The sequence below is a fragment of the Pipistrellus kuhlii genome, unplaced genomic scaffold, assembly GCF_014108245.1.
Source record: "Pipistrellus kuhlii isolate mPipKuh1 unplaced genomic scaffold, mPipKuh1.p scaffold_m20_p_51, whole genome shotgun sequence".
NCBI classification, from domain to species: Eukaryota; Metazoa; Chordata; class Mammalia; order Chiroptera; family Vespertilionidae; genus Pipistrellus; species Pipistrellus kuhlii.
The window spans coordinates 892,258-910,018 of NW_023425553.1; the positions used below are offsets into that span (position 1 = coordinate 892,258).

Consider the following 17,761-nt stretch of genomic DNA (forward strand, 5'->3'; position numbering starts at 1 on the left):
GATTCATATTATAAGCAAATAGCACACTCCACTTTCTTGAAATCCAGCAAACTAAACTCCATGCTTGCTCAATGGAATCTTCTAGTACTATAGTGGTTGGGTTCACGCACAAGAATGCTGGGGAAAAAGAGAAAATAATGAATGCTGAACAGTTTAAACTCCTCGACACTCTCCTGGTCTGCCCAGTTACTTCGTAGTTACATCATCTTTTCCAAGATAGGAAATTAGACAGCTTTTTCTCTTAATATAAACCAAATGCTTTTGGGACTTGAGAAAATGCTTCTGGAATAGGTAGGATTGGAGGTGAAGGTAGAAGTACGGTCATATAGTTTTTCTTCTTTTGTTGTTAAAGTATCTTTTGAAAATAAACACAAACTAATCGCCCTGCCAGCTTGGCTTAGTGGTTGAGCGCTGATCTATGAACCAGGAGATCACAATTCGATTCCCAGTCAGGGTGCATGTCCAGGTTTTGGGCTCGTTTCTCGGGGGTGGGGGAGGGAGGAGGTGTAGGAGGCAGCAGATCAATGGTTCTCTCTCATCATTGATGTTTCTCTCTCTCTCTCCCTCTTCATTCTTCTCTGAAATAAATAAAAATATATTTTTAAAAATTAAAAAAATACTGATCAAACAATACAGTTTGTTGCGAAAAGATTAGAAAGTGCAGCTGGACAAAACTAAAGATAAAATTAAATAACAACAGTAGTAATAATAATTAAAACCACCTACTCACTACCACAAGGAGATAACCCATGTCTAATCATTTGATTTGGTCCTTAAAGGCTTTCCCCCTGTACATATGGATTTTTATAACAAATCTGATTAAGTTATAGATCTTCTATTATAACCTGTTTGTTTTTTTTTTTTTCCCATTCAACAGTGTTTCATGAATATGATTCTGTGTAATTGTCCTTCTACAACAATGTTTTGGTTACTATATAGTACTCATTGTATAAATATTCAATGCTTTCTTAACCAACCAATGGACATTTGTTTCTAGCTTTTCACTATTACAAACAGTACTAAAAAGTCCTTATATATGTATCTTTGCATACTTGGTAGTTCCTGTCAGCCCCCCTGATCGGCACTGGAGTTCCAGAGGCTTCCATTTTGATTTCCTCAGCTAACCAGAAGCTGGCTTACTCATTCATTACAGCTGTAGCTAATGGTGTATCAGAGGCACAGGATCAAAAACTATGTCTAGGCCCAGCTGGTGTGGCTCAGTGGTTGAGCTTTGACCTATGAACCAGGAGGTCATAGGACTGATTCCTGGTCAGGGCACATGCCCAGGTTGCAGGCTTGATCCCCAGTGTGGGGCATGCAGGGGCAGCCAATCCATGATTTTTTCTCATCATTGATGTCTCTCTCTCTCTCTCTCTCTCTCTCTCTCTCTCTCTCTCTCTCTCCCGTCCTCTCTGAAATCAATAATTTTTTTTTTTTTTTAAGAGGCACAGAGAGATTTCTTCTTGGCCTTTTGGCTAAGATCAAGTGTAGTATTTGTTCTTATCAGTCTACTATCTGGCACTTCCTCTAGCTGAGGGCAATACACTGAGTGGCCAGATTATTATGATCTCTGAATGCATAATAATCTGGTCACTCACTGTATATCCTATAGAATAAAAGGCTAATGTGCAAATTGTCCCCTCGACCAGAAGTCTGACCAGCAGGCAGGCTGGCCAGCTGCCCATGTCTCATTTCCCTGGCCAGGCTGGCTGGACCCCACCATGCACAAATTTATGCACTGGGTCTCTGATATATATATACTAGAGGCCCAGTGCATGAGATTCATGCACATGGGGGGGGGGGGTTCCCTCAGCCCAGCAGTTGAACATCCTTAGCACTACCCTGGAGGTGGGAAAGGTTTCCTCCACCTCCACTGCACTCCGCTGTACTCACCAGCCATGAGCTGGTGAGTACAGCAGAGTGGGAGCCCACTGACCACCAGAGGCAGCTCCTCCGTTGAGTGTCTGCCCCCTGGTGGTCAGTGCATGTCATAGCGACCAGTTGTGTTGCCGTTCAGTCTATTTGCATATTAGCCTTTTATTATATAGGAGATACACATACAACACACACACACACACACACACACACACACACAAACACTGAGTGGCCAGATTATTATGCGTTCAGAGATCATAATAATCTGGCCACTCAGTGTATATTAAATGTATTTTTGGAGCAGGAAGATGGAATAGAGCTTGCTCCATGCACTCTGCACATTAGTACTTCTGAGAAAAGTGCGCACACACAAAAGAAGCAAAGAGAAACTGTTTGTAATCCTTGCTGTGAAATGTAATTAATACAAAAATCAGCTCTGGTCAGTTTCCTCAGTGGTTAGAGGATTGGATTCCTGGTCAAGGGCAAGTACCTTGGTTGCAGGCTCAATCTCTATGCCCCATCGGGGTGCATGTGGGAGGCAACCAATCAACGTGTCTCTCTCACATCCATGTCTGTCTGTCTGTCTCTCTCCCTCCCCCTGCTCCCAACCCTCCACTCTCCCTAAAAATATCAATGGAAAAAATATCCTCAGGTGAGGGTGAAAAAAAAAAAAAAAAGCAACAGGTACTATAAGAGTGTACTACATGCTCCAGTGCCAAGTATAAGGTGACAGACATCTCACAATTGGCGGGACAGTCCCGATTCTTAACAATTTGTTCCTCATCCTGTGGCATTTAAAAAAAAGTCCCGATTTTTGGAAAGATTAAGTCCCGATTTTTAATAATTTGTCCTGCATCGTTTAAAAAAGTCCCAACACTGCGGGACGCGGGACAAATTATTAAAAATTGGGACTGTCCCGCCAAAAGCGGGACGTCTGGTCACCTTAGCAAGTGCCAATTTTTCCTGTGACTTGATGTGCTCAGTATGATGATAGACTCTAATCTTCCTTTATTTCTGCAACATTTAAAAAAATTAGACCTGAAAGTATTTTTCCCCCTGTTGCATTATTTTGCTTTTCCTCTACAGAGACATTGTCTCCTGTATCTGTCATTTTCCCTCTTACTTTTATGAAAATCTTGGTTTATCTCTCATAGTACTGGCTTTTGTAACCCTGCATTCCAAGTCTCCTTGTCCATGTTTTCATCACTATCTCCTTTGGTTTTGCTCTATCTGGTCTGCCCTCTTGCCTTCAGTGGCCTGAGGGGCCTTCCACTAGTTCCCAGTGAGGCCTGATTGGGTGTTTCCCCTCAGCCTGAGCCAGGAACTTCAAAGGAGAAAGTATTTCTCTCGGTCCTGCTGCCTGCCTTATCTTCACAGAAGTGCCTCGGGACTTGCATTTTAGCCAATTTTTCAGATGCTTCTCCTGCAGCTGGCCTGCTGCCATCGGCTCAGTAACGTGACTTCAGGTACAGAATCAGATATATCTTGACTTTGTTGTGGGCAGTTAGACAGAGATGAGCAGAGCCAGCCACAGACGGTCTCCAGGGCGGAAAGCCCAGGTGCCTAGCCCGGGACAATCCATAGTGGGGTGGGACCCCGCCCCAGGGTGACCTTCCCTCCCCAGCAGATGCCGGTCCTGTGGTTTGGAGCCCCTGGCCCTTCCTCCCTGGAGATGACACCCAGGCCTCAGTTGCATTTCAGCTCCTGGCCCAGATAAGCGCCCGAACCTGTGACCTCAGGACCAGCTGCATGGAATAATGGCCCCGCCCTGGTGCCGCCAATCAGTCATGGGGACCACAGCCCTGAGAGGACACGCTTGGAAAACTGCTGGATGTTCTATAGAGATCTTCCCTGGGACCACCCCTAAAATCTGCACCCTTACAACCCTTAGGATGTACCGTGGTTTTGCAGCATGGACCTGTAAAGCATTACGCTAAGTGAAATAAGCCAGACAATGAAAGAAAAATACCACATGATCTCACTCATTTATGGAGAATAAAGAGCATTGTAACCTGATGAATAAAAAGATAGATACAGAGGCAGTAAAGCACCAAACAGACTGTCAAATTACAGCGGGAAGGCTGGGGAGTGTTGGTGATGGAGGGGCTGGGGAGGGGAGATCAACCAGAAGGACCTGTATGCATGCATATGAGCACAACCAATGGACACAAGACACTGGGGGTGGATGGAATGAGGGCATGCACAGGGGCTAGGGGAGGCTGGGGGAAGGTCAATGGGAGGGGAGATATATGTACTACTATATGTAATACTTTATAAACAATAAAAAAATTAAAAAACAAAACAAAAACCCTTAGGATGGAGGACCCAGTGTGCTCTCTCCTGGGAGCAAGCTCGGGCCTTTTCCTTTCCCTTCTCCCGCCCTCCCCCTCCCTGCCCCAGGCAAGTTACCTTAAGTTTCTCACTCCCAAGCTCCAGGGCCTTTTTTTTTTTTTTTTACCTTCATACCTTGCTTCCTAAGCTCATTTAGTCTAGGATTGACTATTCTGCCTCAGTCATTTACCCAAGAAACGCTCTCTTCCAGGTGGGGTCCTGCTCTGAATTCTTTCCTAGCCAGAACCTAAGAGCCGAGGTTGCTGAAGCCAGGGTTGGTCTGACCCCACCGCTCAGACACCTGCCGCTGTTCCCTCCACCTACAACAGCTAAGTCCTGGCTTCTTTAACTGGGAGATGCAGCCTTCCTCTGCATTGGTGAGGAAGGAATAGGACTGGTGGACGTATAGCCCGTCTCCGTCACAGTCTGTCTTCCTGACCACCAATACCTGTTTCACTCTTCCGTCCACTCACAGGACACAGCTGCCCTGCAGTGCACACAGAACCATGATGCCCAGACTCCCCCGTGGAAACGACCTGGTTTTTCCAGCTGCCAAGAGTGCTGCCAATCAATACTCAGCTTCTAGCTGTTAGCCATTTCAGGGTTTGCCTCAGCTGTCAAGAGCTGCCTGTACTTCCCACATCCATTAACGAATTGAGGTGTGGTTATACGGGTCCAGCTATTTCAGGCTAAGGTGGGACCGCTCTGATGGGGTCCACCAAGGCTTCGTTAAACTTGAAAGGCCATTGAACTTCTCCCTCCCCCGTTGCCCCCCACTACCCTCCACAGGCATTGATCACTGATAATACCCTGCGTACCAAAGTCTTATCTCACTGTCTGCTTCCAGAACACCTGACTGTGGCACAACATTTCTCCAAGACTCAAATCCAGTCTTAACCTGGTCCAGCTCCAAGTCCAGCATATCTGGGTGATGCTTGCTTCTCTCAAGTCTGGGTCTAGCTCTTCTGGGTTAAGTGGCCTACGAACTGAAACAAGTTATCTGCCCCCGATCTCCACGCCCCATCTACAATGATGGAGCGGGAAGAGGATAGCCACCATCAGCATTCCCATATGGAAAGAGGAAGAAGGGGAGACACAGCAGGCACCGCTCTGTACTAGTCGTGGAATCTGCTGGGCGGACATTGATTAGCCAGCACCTTGCTTTATAGGAGGAGCTCCCTGGCCCATTGCCCATCCCCCGGGGGGCCCTTCCTGTCCATTATTCTCTATGGCTGCATCTGAAGTCAGTGTTGAGGAGCACACTCTCCTAGGAGCCTTCAAAGCCTGTGTCAAATACTGTTTTAAGGCTCAGACAATGAATAGCTTATTTTGCTTTGGTTAATAGTTTCTTTAGCAATTAGCTTCTCTCAAAAACTTAGCTGACTTCTATTTGGCTCCAACCAGCTCTATGTGCCATTAACTATACCCAAGGTTGTTTCCTAGACATAGTTCATACACACACACACACACACACACACACACACACACACACACACTAGGGGCCCAGTGTACAAATTCGTGCACCTTGAAAGGAACTGTGGAATGAAAGGCTGCAGTGGGCTCAGGGGCAGGTCTAAGCCCATCCTCCACACTCCTGCCTGGACCCCACTCCCCTGTCTGCTTGCAGCCCTCCTCCCTCAGCAGCTCCCATGCGCTGATGGTGCTGGCCCCACTCACACTCACTGATAGTGCCGAGTGATTGGGGCTAGCACAGCAGCAGGTGAGAGTGGGACCAGCACCATTAGTGGGTACAAGCGGCAGCTGCTGCCCCAATTGCCCCTCAGGAGCAGGGGGAGGTGGAGAAGCCCTCAGGGGCAATCGGGGCCAGCAGTGGGTGCGAGTAGTGGCTCTGGCAGTGGGTGCAAGAGGGACCACTGTGCATGGGAGCAAAGAATTTTCATTAACCACCAGAGGCTTGCCCCAATGACAGTGACTGGTGCCTCACCTTGGTATGGCACCCCTGCTCACCTGTTCCACCATCCCACCACAGCCGATGCCCCCTGGTGGTCAGCACATGTCATAGCAACTTGTTGTTATGTTGTTCTGCTGTTTGGTCTATTTGCATATTAGCCTTTTATTATATAGGATATATATATCCTATATAATAAAAGGCTTGGGGGATAGGGGAGTCTCTCAGCCCAGCCTGTGCCCTCTTGCAGTCCAGGAGCCCTTGGGGGATGTCCTCGGGGAGCAGGCCTAAGCCAGCAGTCAGACATCCTTTGCGCTGCCATGGAGGCCACCACCGCTGCTACATTCGCCAGCAGTGAGACCGGCTTCTGGCTGAGCAGGGCTCCCTCTGTTGGAGCGTACTGACCACCAGGAGGCAGCTCCTGCATTGAGCATCTGCCTGCTGGTGGTCAGTGTGAGTCATAGTGACTGGTTGTTCTGCTGTTCAGTGATTTGTATATTAGCCTTTTATTATATAGGATATATATTTACATATATACTGTATATTTCACAGAGGAAGGGAGAGGCAGAGAGAAACATCAGTGATGAAAGAGAATCATTGATTGGCTGCTTCCTGCACATCCCGCACTGGGATTGAGCCCTGACCAGGAATTGAACTGTGACCTCCTGGTTCATAGGTCGTTGCTCAACCAGTGAGCCACACTGGCTGGGCTTAGACATAGTTCTTGATCCTGTGATCATGTTGGTGTTTTTAGGAGACATAGGTGGAGACAACACACCCTCAGTCTAATCTTTGCCCTCAGCTACTTTATTAGATTCTAAAGTTTGAACAGCCCTTAACCACTTAAAGCCTTTCTATAATCCCATCACACACTTTCATAGGTTTCCCCACCTGGACAGTGTCCCACCATAGCACTGCCACCCCAGCTTTGTCATTATTTCTCTGTTTCTCTAGCAACCAGGACAGAGACAGTCAGTTAGGTATCTCCTTTGTAAGTCCAAATTGAATTAATGAAATTTAGGCTTTTCTAACTATGTTTATTATTTCAGGAATCTCTTTGGGTTCATGTGACTTAGGTAGAGCAGCGATTTTCAACCTTTTTCATCTCATGGCATGACCAAACGACTAAAATTCTGTGGCACACCAAATAATATTAAATTTTATGCCTCTCTGACAAAAAAAAAAAAAAATAGGTATAATTTTGATTCATTCACACTGGACAGCTATTGTGTTGGCTGTAGTCATTTTTAAATTTGAAAATTTAAGGGAAAAGAGGTCAGTGCCCCTACTGAATAGTCTATTATGGCTTGTTTTAAAAACTCTTGCAGCACACTGGTTGAAAATCGATGATGTCGATAAACATTTTGGTAAATTTTCAGGCAATTGAAAAAAAACAACAACAGTTAATTATATATTTTCCGTGTATAGTTCCTAAACCAAAAGGAAGGATGATGAAGAGTTAATAAAGTTAGTAAAAAAAAAAAAAAAAAAAAAAAAAAAAGTGATCAGTTGCAAACACTGGTTATTGAAGGTCACCTGTAAGTGGCTGGTAACGGACGGAGCAGGTTGGAGGAAAAATAGAAAGTAGAGGAGACTTTTGAAAAGGGGGGAAATGGCCTTTCAGAGTTTTGTTCCCAGAATGGAGGAGATGGAAGGGCTGGACAGTGAGGGAACCATGGGGGTGGGTACTAGAGGAAGTAGTACCTGGGGAACCCAGCTGGCGGAAGTTACTAAAGAAACGCAACTGCATGGGGAAAGAAGGGTGCTTGCATACTTAAGCTTTAAAATGTATAGATGCTGCTAAGACCCGCTGCTTGCAGATAACCAATCATAAGGCAGTGAGCGTGTAACCAATTATAAGAATGTTACTAAGGCAGAGTTCGTTGAAAGGACCAATCAGGAGCAAGCAAGGCATGTATCTACACTTTCTCTCTCTCTCTCTCTCTCCTCTCTCTCTCTCTCTCTCTCTCTCTCTCTCTCTCTCTCTCTCTCCCTCTCTCCCTCTCTCCTTCTCTCCTTCTCTTTCATGGCTTATGGCCATGTGGGACTCTACACATGGGCTAATGGACTTTTATTCGCTTGGATGCTGAACTACACCTAATTGCAACATGGAACAGAAGCTCTGGACCCTGGCCTGCCCCTGGAACCCCAGCTGCACCTTCTCCCAATAAACTTTGCTTCCGCTAACCGTTTTTGTCCACAAATCCATTCTTCGGTTTTGCAAAACAACGAACTTGGACTCAACCGCCACACCTTGGGTTCAGAATCACATTCCTTATTTTCCCTGAGTTACCGACGTGCAGGCTGGTGTGGAATCTGAATGCTCCTGTGTCTCGCTCGGGTTCCCTTTCTCCTCCCTTCCCCTCATCCCACAGCAGCTTACGTGAGGCAGCAGAGGGTTCCCATTACTGCGGAGCTCAAAAGAAAGGCCAAAATGGCTGCCCGAGGTAGGGTGCTTTTGATGAGATCCCACACGTAATCCCTGATGTTGTTCAGCCAGGACTTGTCCTTTCCTGCAGAAAGAGCATAGAGTTTCATTGAGGACCAGTCAAGTATGTAAATGATCGCCCCTAACCACTTTGCTTACTGGCCTGCTTGCCCCCAACTGCCCCCCCCCCCCTTGCTGGCCTGCTCACTCCCAACTGCCCCCCCCCCTGCTGGCCTGCTCACTCCCAACTGCCCCCCACTTGCCCCCAACTGCCCCCCCCCTTGCTGGCCTGCTCACTCCCAACTGCCCCCTCAACTGTCTCCCACTGCCAGCCTACTCACTCCCAACTGCCTTCCCTGCTGGCCTAATCCCTTCAACTGCCCCCCCCCCCCCCCCCCCCCCCCCCCCCCCCCGCCACAGCCGGCCTGCTTGCTCCCAATTCCCCCCTGCCAGCCTGATCACCCCCAACTGCCCTCCCCTCCTGGCCTGATCGCCCCTAACTGCCTCTGCCTTGGCCCCGACACCATGGCTTTGTCCGGAAGGATGTCTGGAAGGTCTCCTGGTCTAATTAGCACATTACCGTTTTATTAGGATAGATAACTAACATGTTGTCGCCCACAGTATGTTTGGGAGTTCTGCAGGAGGCTGAGTGAGGGTAGTTGAGTGTCCCATAAAGAGAAAGGAGGAGGACACCAATGCCAGGAGCATCCAAAGGGGAAAGGGGCCAGGGCAACTGGCAGAAGGAGCTTTAGAGGGAGTCTACTGATTAAGGTAAGGCTCGAGGCAATAGGTGTTTTCTTTAGGAAGTGAACATTACTTTAAAATAGAAAATCAGTATTTCCTGACCTGAGGCACGCGTGTTATGTTTTAGGAAGGCAGGAACATTCATTCTAACAGCAAACAAACCCCTTGAGACAGGTTCTGATCTTCCCTCCTCTTGTAGTCCAACAGAAGTTAAAAATGATGAAGAGGAAACCAGAGGTTCTAAGAAGCAAATTAGAGGACACAGAAGAAATCCAACAATCAGCAACTTCTGGAGGTCCATGGACTCTCCAGAGGACGACGGAGCTGCGCTCCCTCAGCCAAGGAAGGATGGATTTTTCCCTGGCTCTTTCCAAGGCAGCTTTGTCTGAAAAGTTACAAAATGATGGGTTAGTTTTGTTAATATATATATATATATATATATATATATATATATATATATATATATATATATATATAATTTATTTCAGAGAGGATGGGAGAGAGAGAAAACATCAAGGATGAGAGAGAATCATTGATTTGCTGCCTTCTGCACGCCCCCTACATGTAACCCAGGCATGTGCTCTTGATTGGAATTGAACACGAGACCCTCCAGTCTGCAGGCTGATGCTCTGTCCATTGAGCCAAACCAGCTAGGGCCAGGCAGTTCCTCTTAAATGACCACACACGGAACTAGGACTCACTCCCTCTGAGCTCCAGAGTTGGGCAGAGCTTGAAAGGCACCACAGACATATGGGGAGGAACTGAATTGTTTGCCATCAGGGTAAGACCTGGTGGGGCAGCTTTCTCCTGGACAGAAGTGCTGGTAGAGGCCATTGTTCCTTTGATGAGTCTCCCCCCTGACTCCCCCCACAGAGCCATCATCAGAGATTCCATTAACTGGACTCACACTGTTTCCCCCACTCTGGTGATTCCTAAAGTACTGTGTTCCCCCCCCCCCCCCAATTTTGGAATGACCTAAGCTGTTTCTAGTGGCTTTTCCACAGCAATGGCCTATCTTGGCTCATGCTTCAGATTTCCTAAAATCTCTCAAGCAAGCAGCTTCTGGCCTCAGTGTGTCCCTTACTTCTTCCTAAGTGGCACCAGCCCTGGCATCAGGAGCAGCCAGCCTTTGTTCAAAGCTTGGCCTCTACTGGATACCTGCAAGCACAGTAGAAATAGCAGCCATTTGCAGATCACTTTGTAGCTCATGCTGGGTGGTCCTGAGCAGAACGCAGGTACTGGCTGACCTTGGACTGCACTTCTCAGGAGGCCTCAGAGCCAGTGCACCCAGTAGATCATGTCCAAGATTACCACCCAACCACCTCCACAAGTGACATGCTTAAGGAGCAGACTCAGTGAGCACAAGAGCCCCCCTGAAGAAAGTCCTTCTGTGTGGGGTGGGGCCCTGCACAGCTGATCCTCCACAGTGGTCGGTGGTCAGAGGTTGGTGGTTGTGGTTCCAACCAGTCCTTGTAGCTGATTGGCCTGGGGGGGGGTAAGTTCTTCCCATTGACATGCCAACAACAATCAAGGCTCAACTACAGAAGGAGGGTGTACACAGCCCACACTGGGGCACACATCTTGAGTGCCTAGTGTGAGTGATTGGGGAGGCTGTGCCATTGACTCTACAGAACATCTACTACATTAGGCCACTCAGCCAAGTCTGGGAGATGTAGCAGCTCTACCTAATACATAGAAACAAACACAGGGAGCCTACCAAAACAAGGAGACAAAGAAACAAACGGAAATCTGATGGGTAGCTTCTGGGAAGACTTTTTCTGTATTGATCAAAGAGAAGGTGCTACCATTTTTCCTTTATGCTGCCTTGACCATTGTTGAAGTGTTAGCTGAAGTTGGAGCAGCCATCTTGTGACCATGAGGCAATGCACATGAGGAAAATGGTCAAGAAAGTGACATCTATTCTGGCTCTGACAACTTCAGGCCACTAAACCAACATGTCCATTTGCCTACCTTGAGACTGCTTGTATGAGAAGAATAACCCATTTGAGTCACTGTAATTTGAGTTTTCTGTTACTTAAGACATTTATAATTGATACACTCATTCGCTAGGTGAGAGAGGGTTCAAAGACAGCCACGTCAGGTGGGAAACCACTTACCTGAAAATTGACTAAGCACCAAGCGTTCCGAAGAAGCAATGAATTTGGCTTCAGTCTTCAAAGCACAACGAAAGAAGCTGGCAACAGTCTCCCCCTTACGTGTCGGGAGTTCCAAGTAGAATTCTACCATTCCTTATGACATCGTTACTGCAATTGAACCGCCCCCAGCCTCTGACAGTGAAGCATACAGACATCTTTTTTTTGTCTATGCATAAACATCCATGTTGATTCTGAAACCCATCCTTACAGTAGCTGTATCCTCTTAACACTTGAAGAATTCTAAGGTATTTTATTTGCCGCCCGGTAGCTACTACAGTTTACAATAGTGTATATATGGAACTTTAATAGATGAAAATGGTGGCATTCTACATCAGTAGAGGAAAGAGAGATGGTTTACTATCATCCTTGGCCACCCATTTGGATGCACTAAAGTGAGAGCCCTATGCACAAAAACAAACTCTAGATGGATTAAGGACTAAACAAAAGTAAAACCCTATACATAGTGAAATAAAATATGGGTGAATGTTTTTATAATGAACGTGGAAGAAGCTACTCTGAGCATGTCATAAAACCAAAAAGTCATAAATGAAAATGCTGATGTGTTGCATAAAAATATAAAGCTTTCATACAGCAAAATATTATAAATGAGAAGATTAATGACATATTAGGTAATGCATTTAAAAATTTTTTATTGATTATGGTATCACACAATTGTCCTCATCCCTCCATTCCCATCCCAAACTCCTCCCCACATATGCCCCCACCCCCCTGTTGTCCATGGTCACTGGCTAGGCCCATATGCATGCACACAAGTCCTTTGGTTGATCTCTCCCCTTTACCCCCACCCTCCCCTACTTTCCCTCTGAGATTTGAGAGTCTGATCGCTGCTTCTCTTTCTCTGGGTCTGTTTTTGTTCATCAGTTTATGTTGTTCATTATTTCCTCTAGATGTGTGAGATCATGTGATCCAAGAAATACCCTAAACATATATGACATCTCCAAGATTCTGATTGGTCACAATCTCTAGAAAGCTTATAAAAGGAGGTTAATGAGATGAGCCACAATCCCCACTGCTGCATTAGTCCTAAGAGATACCCCCTGTTCCCTTGCGTGCCCAGTATATTACTCGCTGCCCCTATTGTGTAGCCACAGCCCTGATTCCTCATGAATACCAGGGTCAATTACTCCTGCTGGTATGGGAACTCCTGTCTGTGAGGTAAGAAAGGAGAGAATGCTAACTGAATAAGCATCTCTTTCTTGATCCTGCCTGGTGCCTCCCTTTTCTTAGATCCTCTCTCCTAACCTCTCGAGAGAATCAATTTCTACTCATGTTGCTGTGTGGAACTGAAGAGACAATTGTAAACTGTAGGATCAAACTACTGTTCAAATTGTCTAATTCAACAGTTTTGCAAAAAATTTAGCAGGCCACCTGTGCTCCCATTTCCAAAGTGAACCAAAGCCACCAATTCCTGGCTGTTTTGAAGGATTCCTAATGTAAATCCAATTGCTTCTTGGCTATGTTCTGTTCTGGTTTTTCCTTAATCCTTCCTGGTACTATGAGAAATTATTTGATCTGAAGATTCAAATTTGTTTATTATTATTATTATTATTATTATTATTATTATTAGAGGCCCCATGCACGAATTCGTGCATGGGTGGGGTCCAGCCAGCCTGTCCCTATGGGAGCTGACTGGGCAAGGCCAGGAGGGGGGGGAGAAGGGCTGTGGGAAGTTGGCCAGCAGATCCTGCTCCCAATAGAAGTTGGTGGGGATCATTCATGGGGAGGGGCCTCCCCTTGATCTAGCTGGTTGGGCAGCCATAGTGCACATCATAGTGACTGGTTGTCCAGTCGTTCCACTCATTCCGGTTGTTCTGGTGCTCCAGTCACTTGGCTGATCAGGGGAAGGCGCCAACCCCATCACCCTGCTGCTGTAGTCACTGCCAGTCACTGCAGCCGCCAAGGTGTTTTCATCAATACAGTCTCCAGTCCCTTCACCATGAAAAAATGACAACTTTCTTTAGGCATTTTCAAGATGTGCCTTTCATAGGATATGCATTTCTTTTTCTTTTTTAAAAAAATATTTTATTGATTTTTCACAAAGGAAGAGAGAGGAATAGAGAGTTAGAAACATCAATGAGAGAAAAACATCAATCAGCTGCCTCTTGCACACCCCCCATTGGGGATGTGCCCAAAACCAAGGTACATGCCCTTGGGCAGAATCGAACCTGGGACACTTCAGTCCACAGGCCAAAGCTCTATCCACTGAGCCAAACCGGTTTCGGTGGATATGCATTTCTTTCTTTCTTTCTTCCTTCCTTCCTTTCTTTCTTCCTTTCTTTCTTTCTTTCTTTCTTTCTTTCTTTCTTTCTTTCTTTCTTTCTTTCTTTCTTTCTTTCTTTCTTTCTTTCTTCCTTCCTTCCTTCCTTCCTTCCTTCCTTCCTTCCTTCCTTCCTTCCTTCCTTCCTTCTTTTTTTTTTTTCTCCCTCACCTGAGGATATGTTTCTATTGACTTTTAGAGAATGTGGAAGAGGAAGGGAAAGAGAGAGAAACATCAAAGTGAGCATAACACTTTGATTGGTTGCCTCCTGCATGAGTTCTGACCTGGGCCCCAGCCAGGGAGGAGCCTGCAACCGAGGTACATGCTCTTAATCAGAATCGAACGCAGATCCTGTGGTCAGCAGGCCGAGGCATTATCCACTGAGTCAAACTGGCTAGGGCAGGATATGACATTTCTTAGCCCTCCAGCAGTGGACCTTCATTTTTTTCTCCAGAAGTGTGATGGCAAAACCCTAGATCACCTTTTTGGATTCTTATTACCCAAGTTACTAAGAATATTACCAGTGGCATACAGGGAGCTTAATCAATGTGCAGTCAGAAAAGGTGTTTTCTCTATAGTTCACACCAATCATGGGCTGGGCCCTGTCCAGGCCTAAAGCCTCTGGCTGAAGCTTTAGGCCTGGGCAGAGGCCCTCCAGCTCCCTGCGATTGATCGATGGATCGCAAGCTCCACTCCTGCCCATTGCCCAGTAGCCTTGGGCAGGAGCGGACCCCTAGCTCCTTGCGATCAATCACAGGCTCCACTCCTGCCACCTCGTTCTGATTGCAGGCTTGGCCCTGCCCAGGAGCCCCCTGGCTCAGACCCTTCCCAGACTGCTCTGGGCCCATGGGGCCTTACCTCACGGTGACCTGAATGCCAGGATATTCCTGGGACACAGGTGCTGGGTGCCTATGTATGCAAATTGACCACCATAATTTTGGGTTAATTTGCATACTCACTCTGATTGGCTATTGGCGTAGCGAAGGTACAGTCAATTTACATGCTTGTCTATTATTAGGTAAGATATAGATTATTATTTTATCTCAAATAAAAATTTTTATATTGTTTTATTTGACCACATTCATTTTGATCTTTCCTTCAGGACTTTCAATTTCTTATCATGGTAAGAACACTTAACATGAGATCTATTTTTTTAACAAATTTTGAAGGGCACAATACCTTACTACTTATAGAAACTAGGCTGTATGGCAGATCTCTAGTACATATTCATGTGGCAAACAATACCAGTTGGACAGAAATTCCCCATTACTCTCTCAGTCTCCCTCTATATAAGCTCTGCTGGATCAGTGCTTCATTTCTAATGTTTTATTTTGGTTATATCACTTCTTTTTTTTAAGCAGGCTTAAGTCATTACTTTATTTTTCTTGTATAAAATTATGTGGTGGCCACAGCTGCAGCCTGGGTCCTCTGCACAGAAACTCTGGTGTCGGTCTTTATAAGATGGTCAGTGAATTCCTGATAGACTTGGTGAAAGCAGTCTCAAAGATCCGAGGTGAGATAGTTTAGGTCTTAGAGATGGCATCAAAGGTGGCTGTTAGCGAGTGGGAATTTTTGAGCATGCTTTCAGAGAAGCTGTGACTATGCTCCAGATAGAGTTGTCAGTGCTGACACCAGGCCTGGCCTTGAGATAAGGTCTCATGGCCCCTTCCCAGCACATAGGCCTTCTTTCGTAGATCACTGTCAGCTTTCTGAAGAGCAGGATGACCCTGTGAATAACATGGTCGTCAATGGCACAACTATGACGTTGCTTGGGAAAAACTGTTTTGTCTTGGGTTGCTTGCTCTGCAAGAACAGGATGTGGTTAATGCGCTTAAAAGCAGTCCTACACAAAGGGTCGCTGCTGCTCTCTGGGCTCCCTGCGTGGAGAAAAGCAGAGCAGTCGCCGGTTGGCTGGCTGGCAGGCCGGCTGGCTAATAAAGGCTCCCTAAATTTTAATTTGGTCTGGGCTCCAGCGGTCATTCACTTGCCTTGGCGAAGTTGCCCAGGGTGGCAGTGCATCCCCTGGCCGAGGTGTAGCAGTCATCAATACCAGCCATCATCAGCAACTTCTTAGGCATGGGGGCCGTGACAATGCCCGAACACCTGGGGGCAGGGAGGAGACACACCAGTACAGAGCCACAGTGGCCAGTCACCCTGCAAGGAATGGCCAGTCACCATGCAAGGAACCATGTGGGGCTTGCCGATCTTGTTTCCCCAGTAGCCTTACCGCACGGGCACAATAGAGAGCGTGGCCAGGATGATGGCTCCATGGATGGCAGTGGCTACTTCCTTTGAGCACTTAACACCCAGACCAACAGGTCCATTGTAGTCCCCAATGGCGACAGATGCCTTGAACTGGGTCCTCTGGCCAGCACGGGTCTGCTTTTGCACAGGCATGATCTTTAATGCCTCATCCTTGAGGGATGCCCCCAAGAAAAAGTGAATGATCTCAGATTCCTTGATGGGCAAGGAGAATAGGTAGATTTCCTCTAGGGATTTGATCTTCATGTCCTTGACCAGGCAGCCCAGCTTGGTGACAGGGATCCACTCCTTGTCTTCAGCCTTGCCTCCACGAGCTCCATGGCCTTGGCCCTTGCCCCGACCCCAGCCACTACCCAGTCCCCAGATGCCGCTGCCAAGTCCTCCTCGGAAGCCGCCACAACCTCCTATTCTGGGGGTCCCCGGGGCCTCCGGGCCCTCCCGCAGCACTGGAGTCATTCGCCATTTGGTATTTCATCGGAAAAGAAGCTGGTTATATCACTTCTTATTGTGAGTTCAATTTAATACGGTTTTCTAACTCAGTCATTTATTTATTTTTTTAAATATGTGTTTATTGATTTCAGAGAGGAAGGGTGAGGGAGATAGAGACAGAAACATCGATGATGAGAGAATCATTGATTGGCTGCCTCCTTCACGCCCCACATTGGGGATCGAGCCTGCAACCTGGGCATGTGCCCTGACCGGGAATTGAACCAACCATGACCTCCTGGTTCAGAGTTTGATGCTCAACCACTGAGCCACACTGACTGGGCAGTGCCTCTCTTTTTAAAAATATCATCATTTACACTTTTATTTCAAGTGTAAAACACAACTCTCAAAGGCCATTTGTTTATATGTGTCAATGGTTATTTAACTGTTTAGGAAATCAGCAGTAAGACAAAAAAGCTAGTTCCAACAACATTTGAGAAATAGAGATGTATATATAGACAATGGGAAAATAATGCCAAAACCAGATTATTAAATTACACTATTTCAGATTTAGTCAAAGATAGCTTGAGTAGTGATTGCCTTTTATAATGCACTTTGTTACACAAAGCTCCCTGAATATTCTCTAACAAAACTCTTCCTGTGAATCGATGAAATACTCTGTAGCATTTCCCTTTGGAACACGTAAAAAAAATTAATAAATTAGACATGAGTGTTTAACCTTTTACAGAAATAAAACCATATCACCTTTGGGGTTAACTTCTCTACCAGGCTATAAAGCAAAACAAGTTATTGATTCCTGTAAATTAACCTTTAACCTTAAAAGAATCTTATAGGACCATAAACCATTTGCACTTTGATCAGCTGTGGACTGTGATTGTGCAGGGTGGGGCAAAGGGAAGTTTACAGTTGTGAGTACACAAAACACAGAGTTTATTCTTATACTAGTGACCCGGTGCACAAAATTCATGCACATTAAAAGGGGATTAATTAGAGGAAATAATTTAATATTGTTATTTGCCCTTTCTCTATAATAGAAGTGCCAGAGATGAAAGAAAATTAGTAAAATGTATATGAAAACCTTCCTCCTGTCAGAGTCTGGGGCTCACCACAGGACCCAGAGTCAAGTCCCCCTTCCCCCCCACATGCACCTCAAAATCACGTGAGATCCAGACCCATTGGGCTAGATCCAGACCCAGCCAGTCCCACCCTTGTCAAGCTCCGCTGGGCAGGGGGTGTAGCCTATTGTCCCCTGGCTCAGCACCAGGATGGGGGCGTGGCATGAAGTCCCCCAGCCCATACCAGGGTGGGGTGTGTGCCTTGAGGTCCCCCAT

At 46.4% G+C, this 17,761-nt stretch overlaps 1 protein-coding gene, 1 non-coding gene and 1 pseudogene across 2 annotated transcripts; 1 reads left to right on the plus strand and 2 right to left on the minus strand.

The window, feature by feature from the left end:
• Nucleotides 1–1,455: 1,455 nt before the first annotated feature.
• Nucleotides 1,456–1,638, plus strand: LOC118706487. Its single transcript, XR_004984039.1, has one exon. It is a non-coding gene; the product is annotated as a U2 spliceosomal RNA (small nuclear RNA).
• A 6,662-nt stretch (nucleotides 1,639–8,300) lies between these two features.
• Nucleotides 8,301–9,643, minus strand: SMIM9 (small integral membrane protein 9). Its single transcript, XM_045573533.1, has 2 exons — nucleotides 9,450–9,643; nucleotides 8,301–8,628 (listed from the first exon to the last, which is right to left on the minus strand). Exons 1-2 carry the CDS (start codon nucleotides 9,586–9,588, stop codon nucleotides 8,495–8,497), a joined length of 273 nt encoding a protein of 90 aa, XP_045429489.1. The 5' UTR covers nucleotides 9,589–9,643; the 3' UTR covers nucleotides 8,301–8,494.
• A 5,595-nt stretch (nucleotides 9,644–15,238) lies between these two features.
• Nucleotides 15,239–16,460, minus strand: LOC118706433 (annotated as a pseudogene).
• Between the last annotated feature and the right edge of the window lie 1,301 nt (nucleotides 16,461–17,761).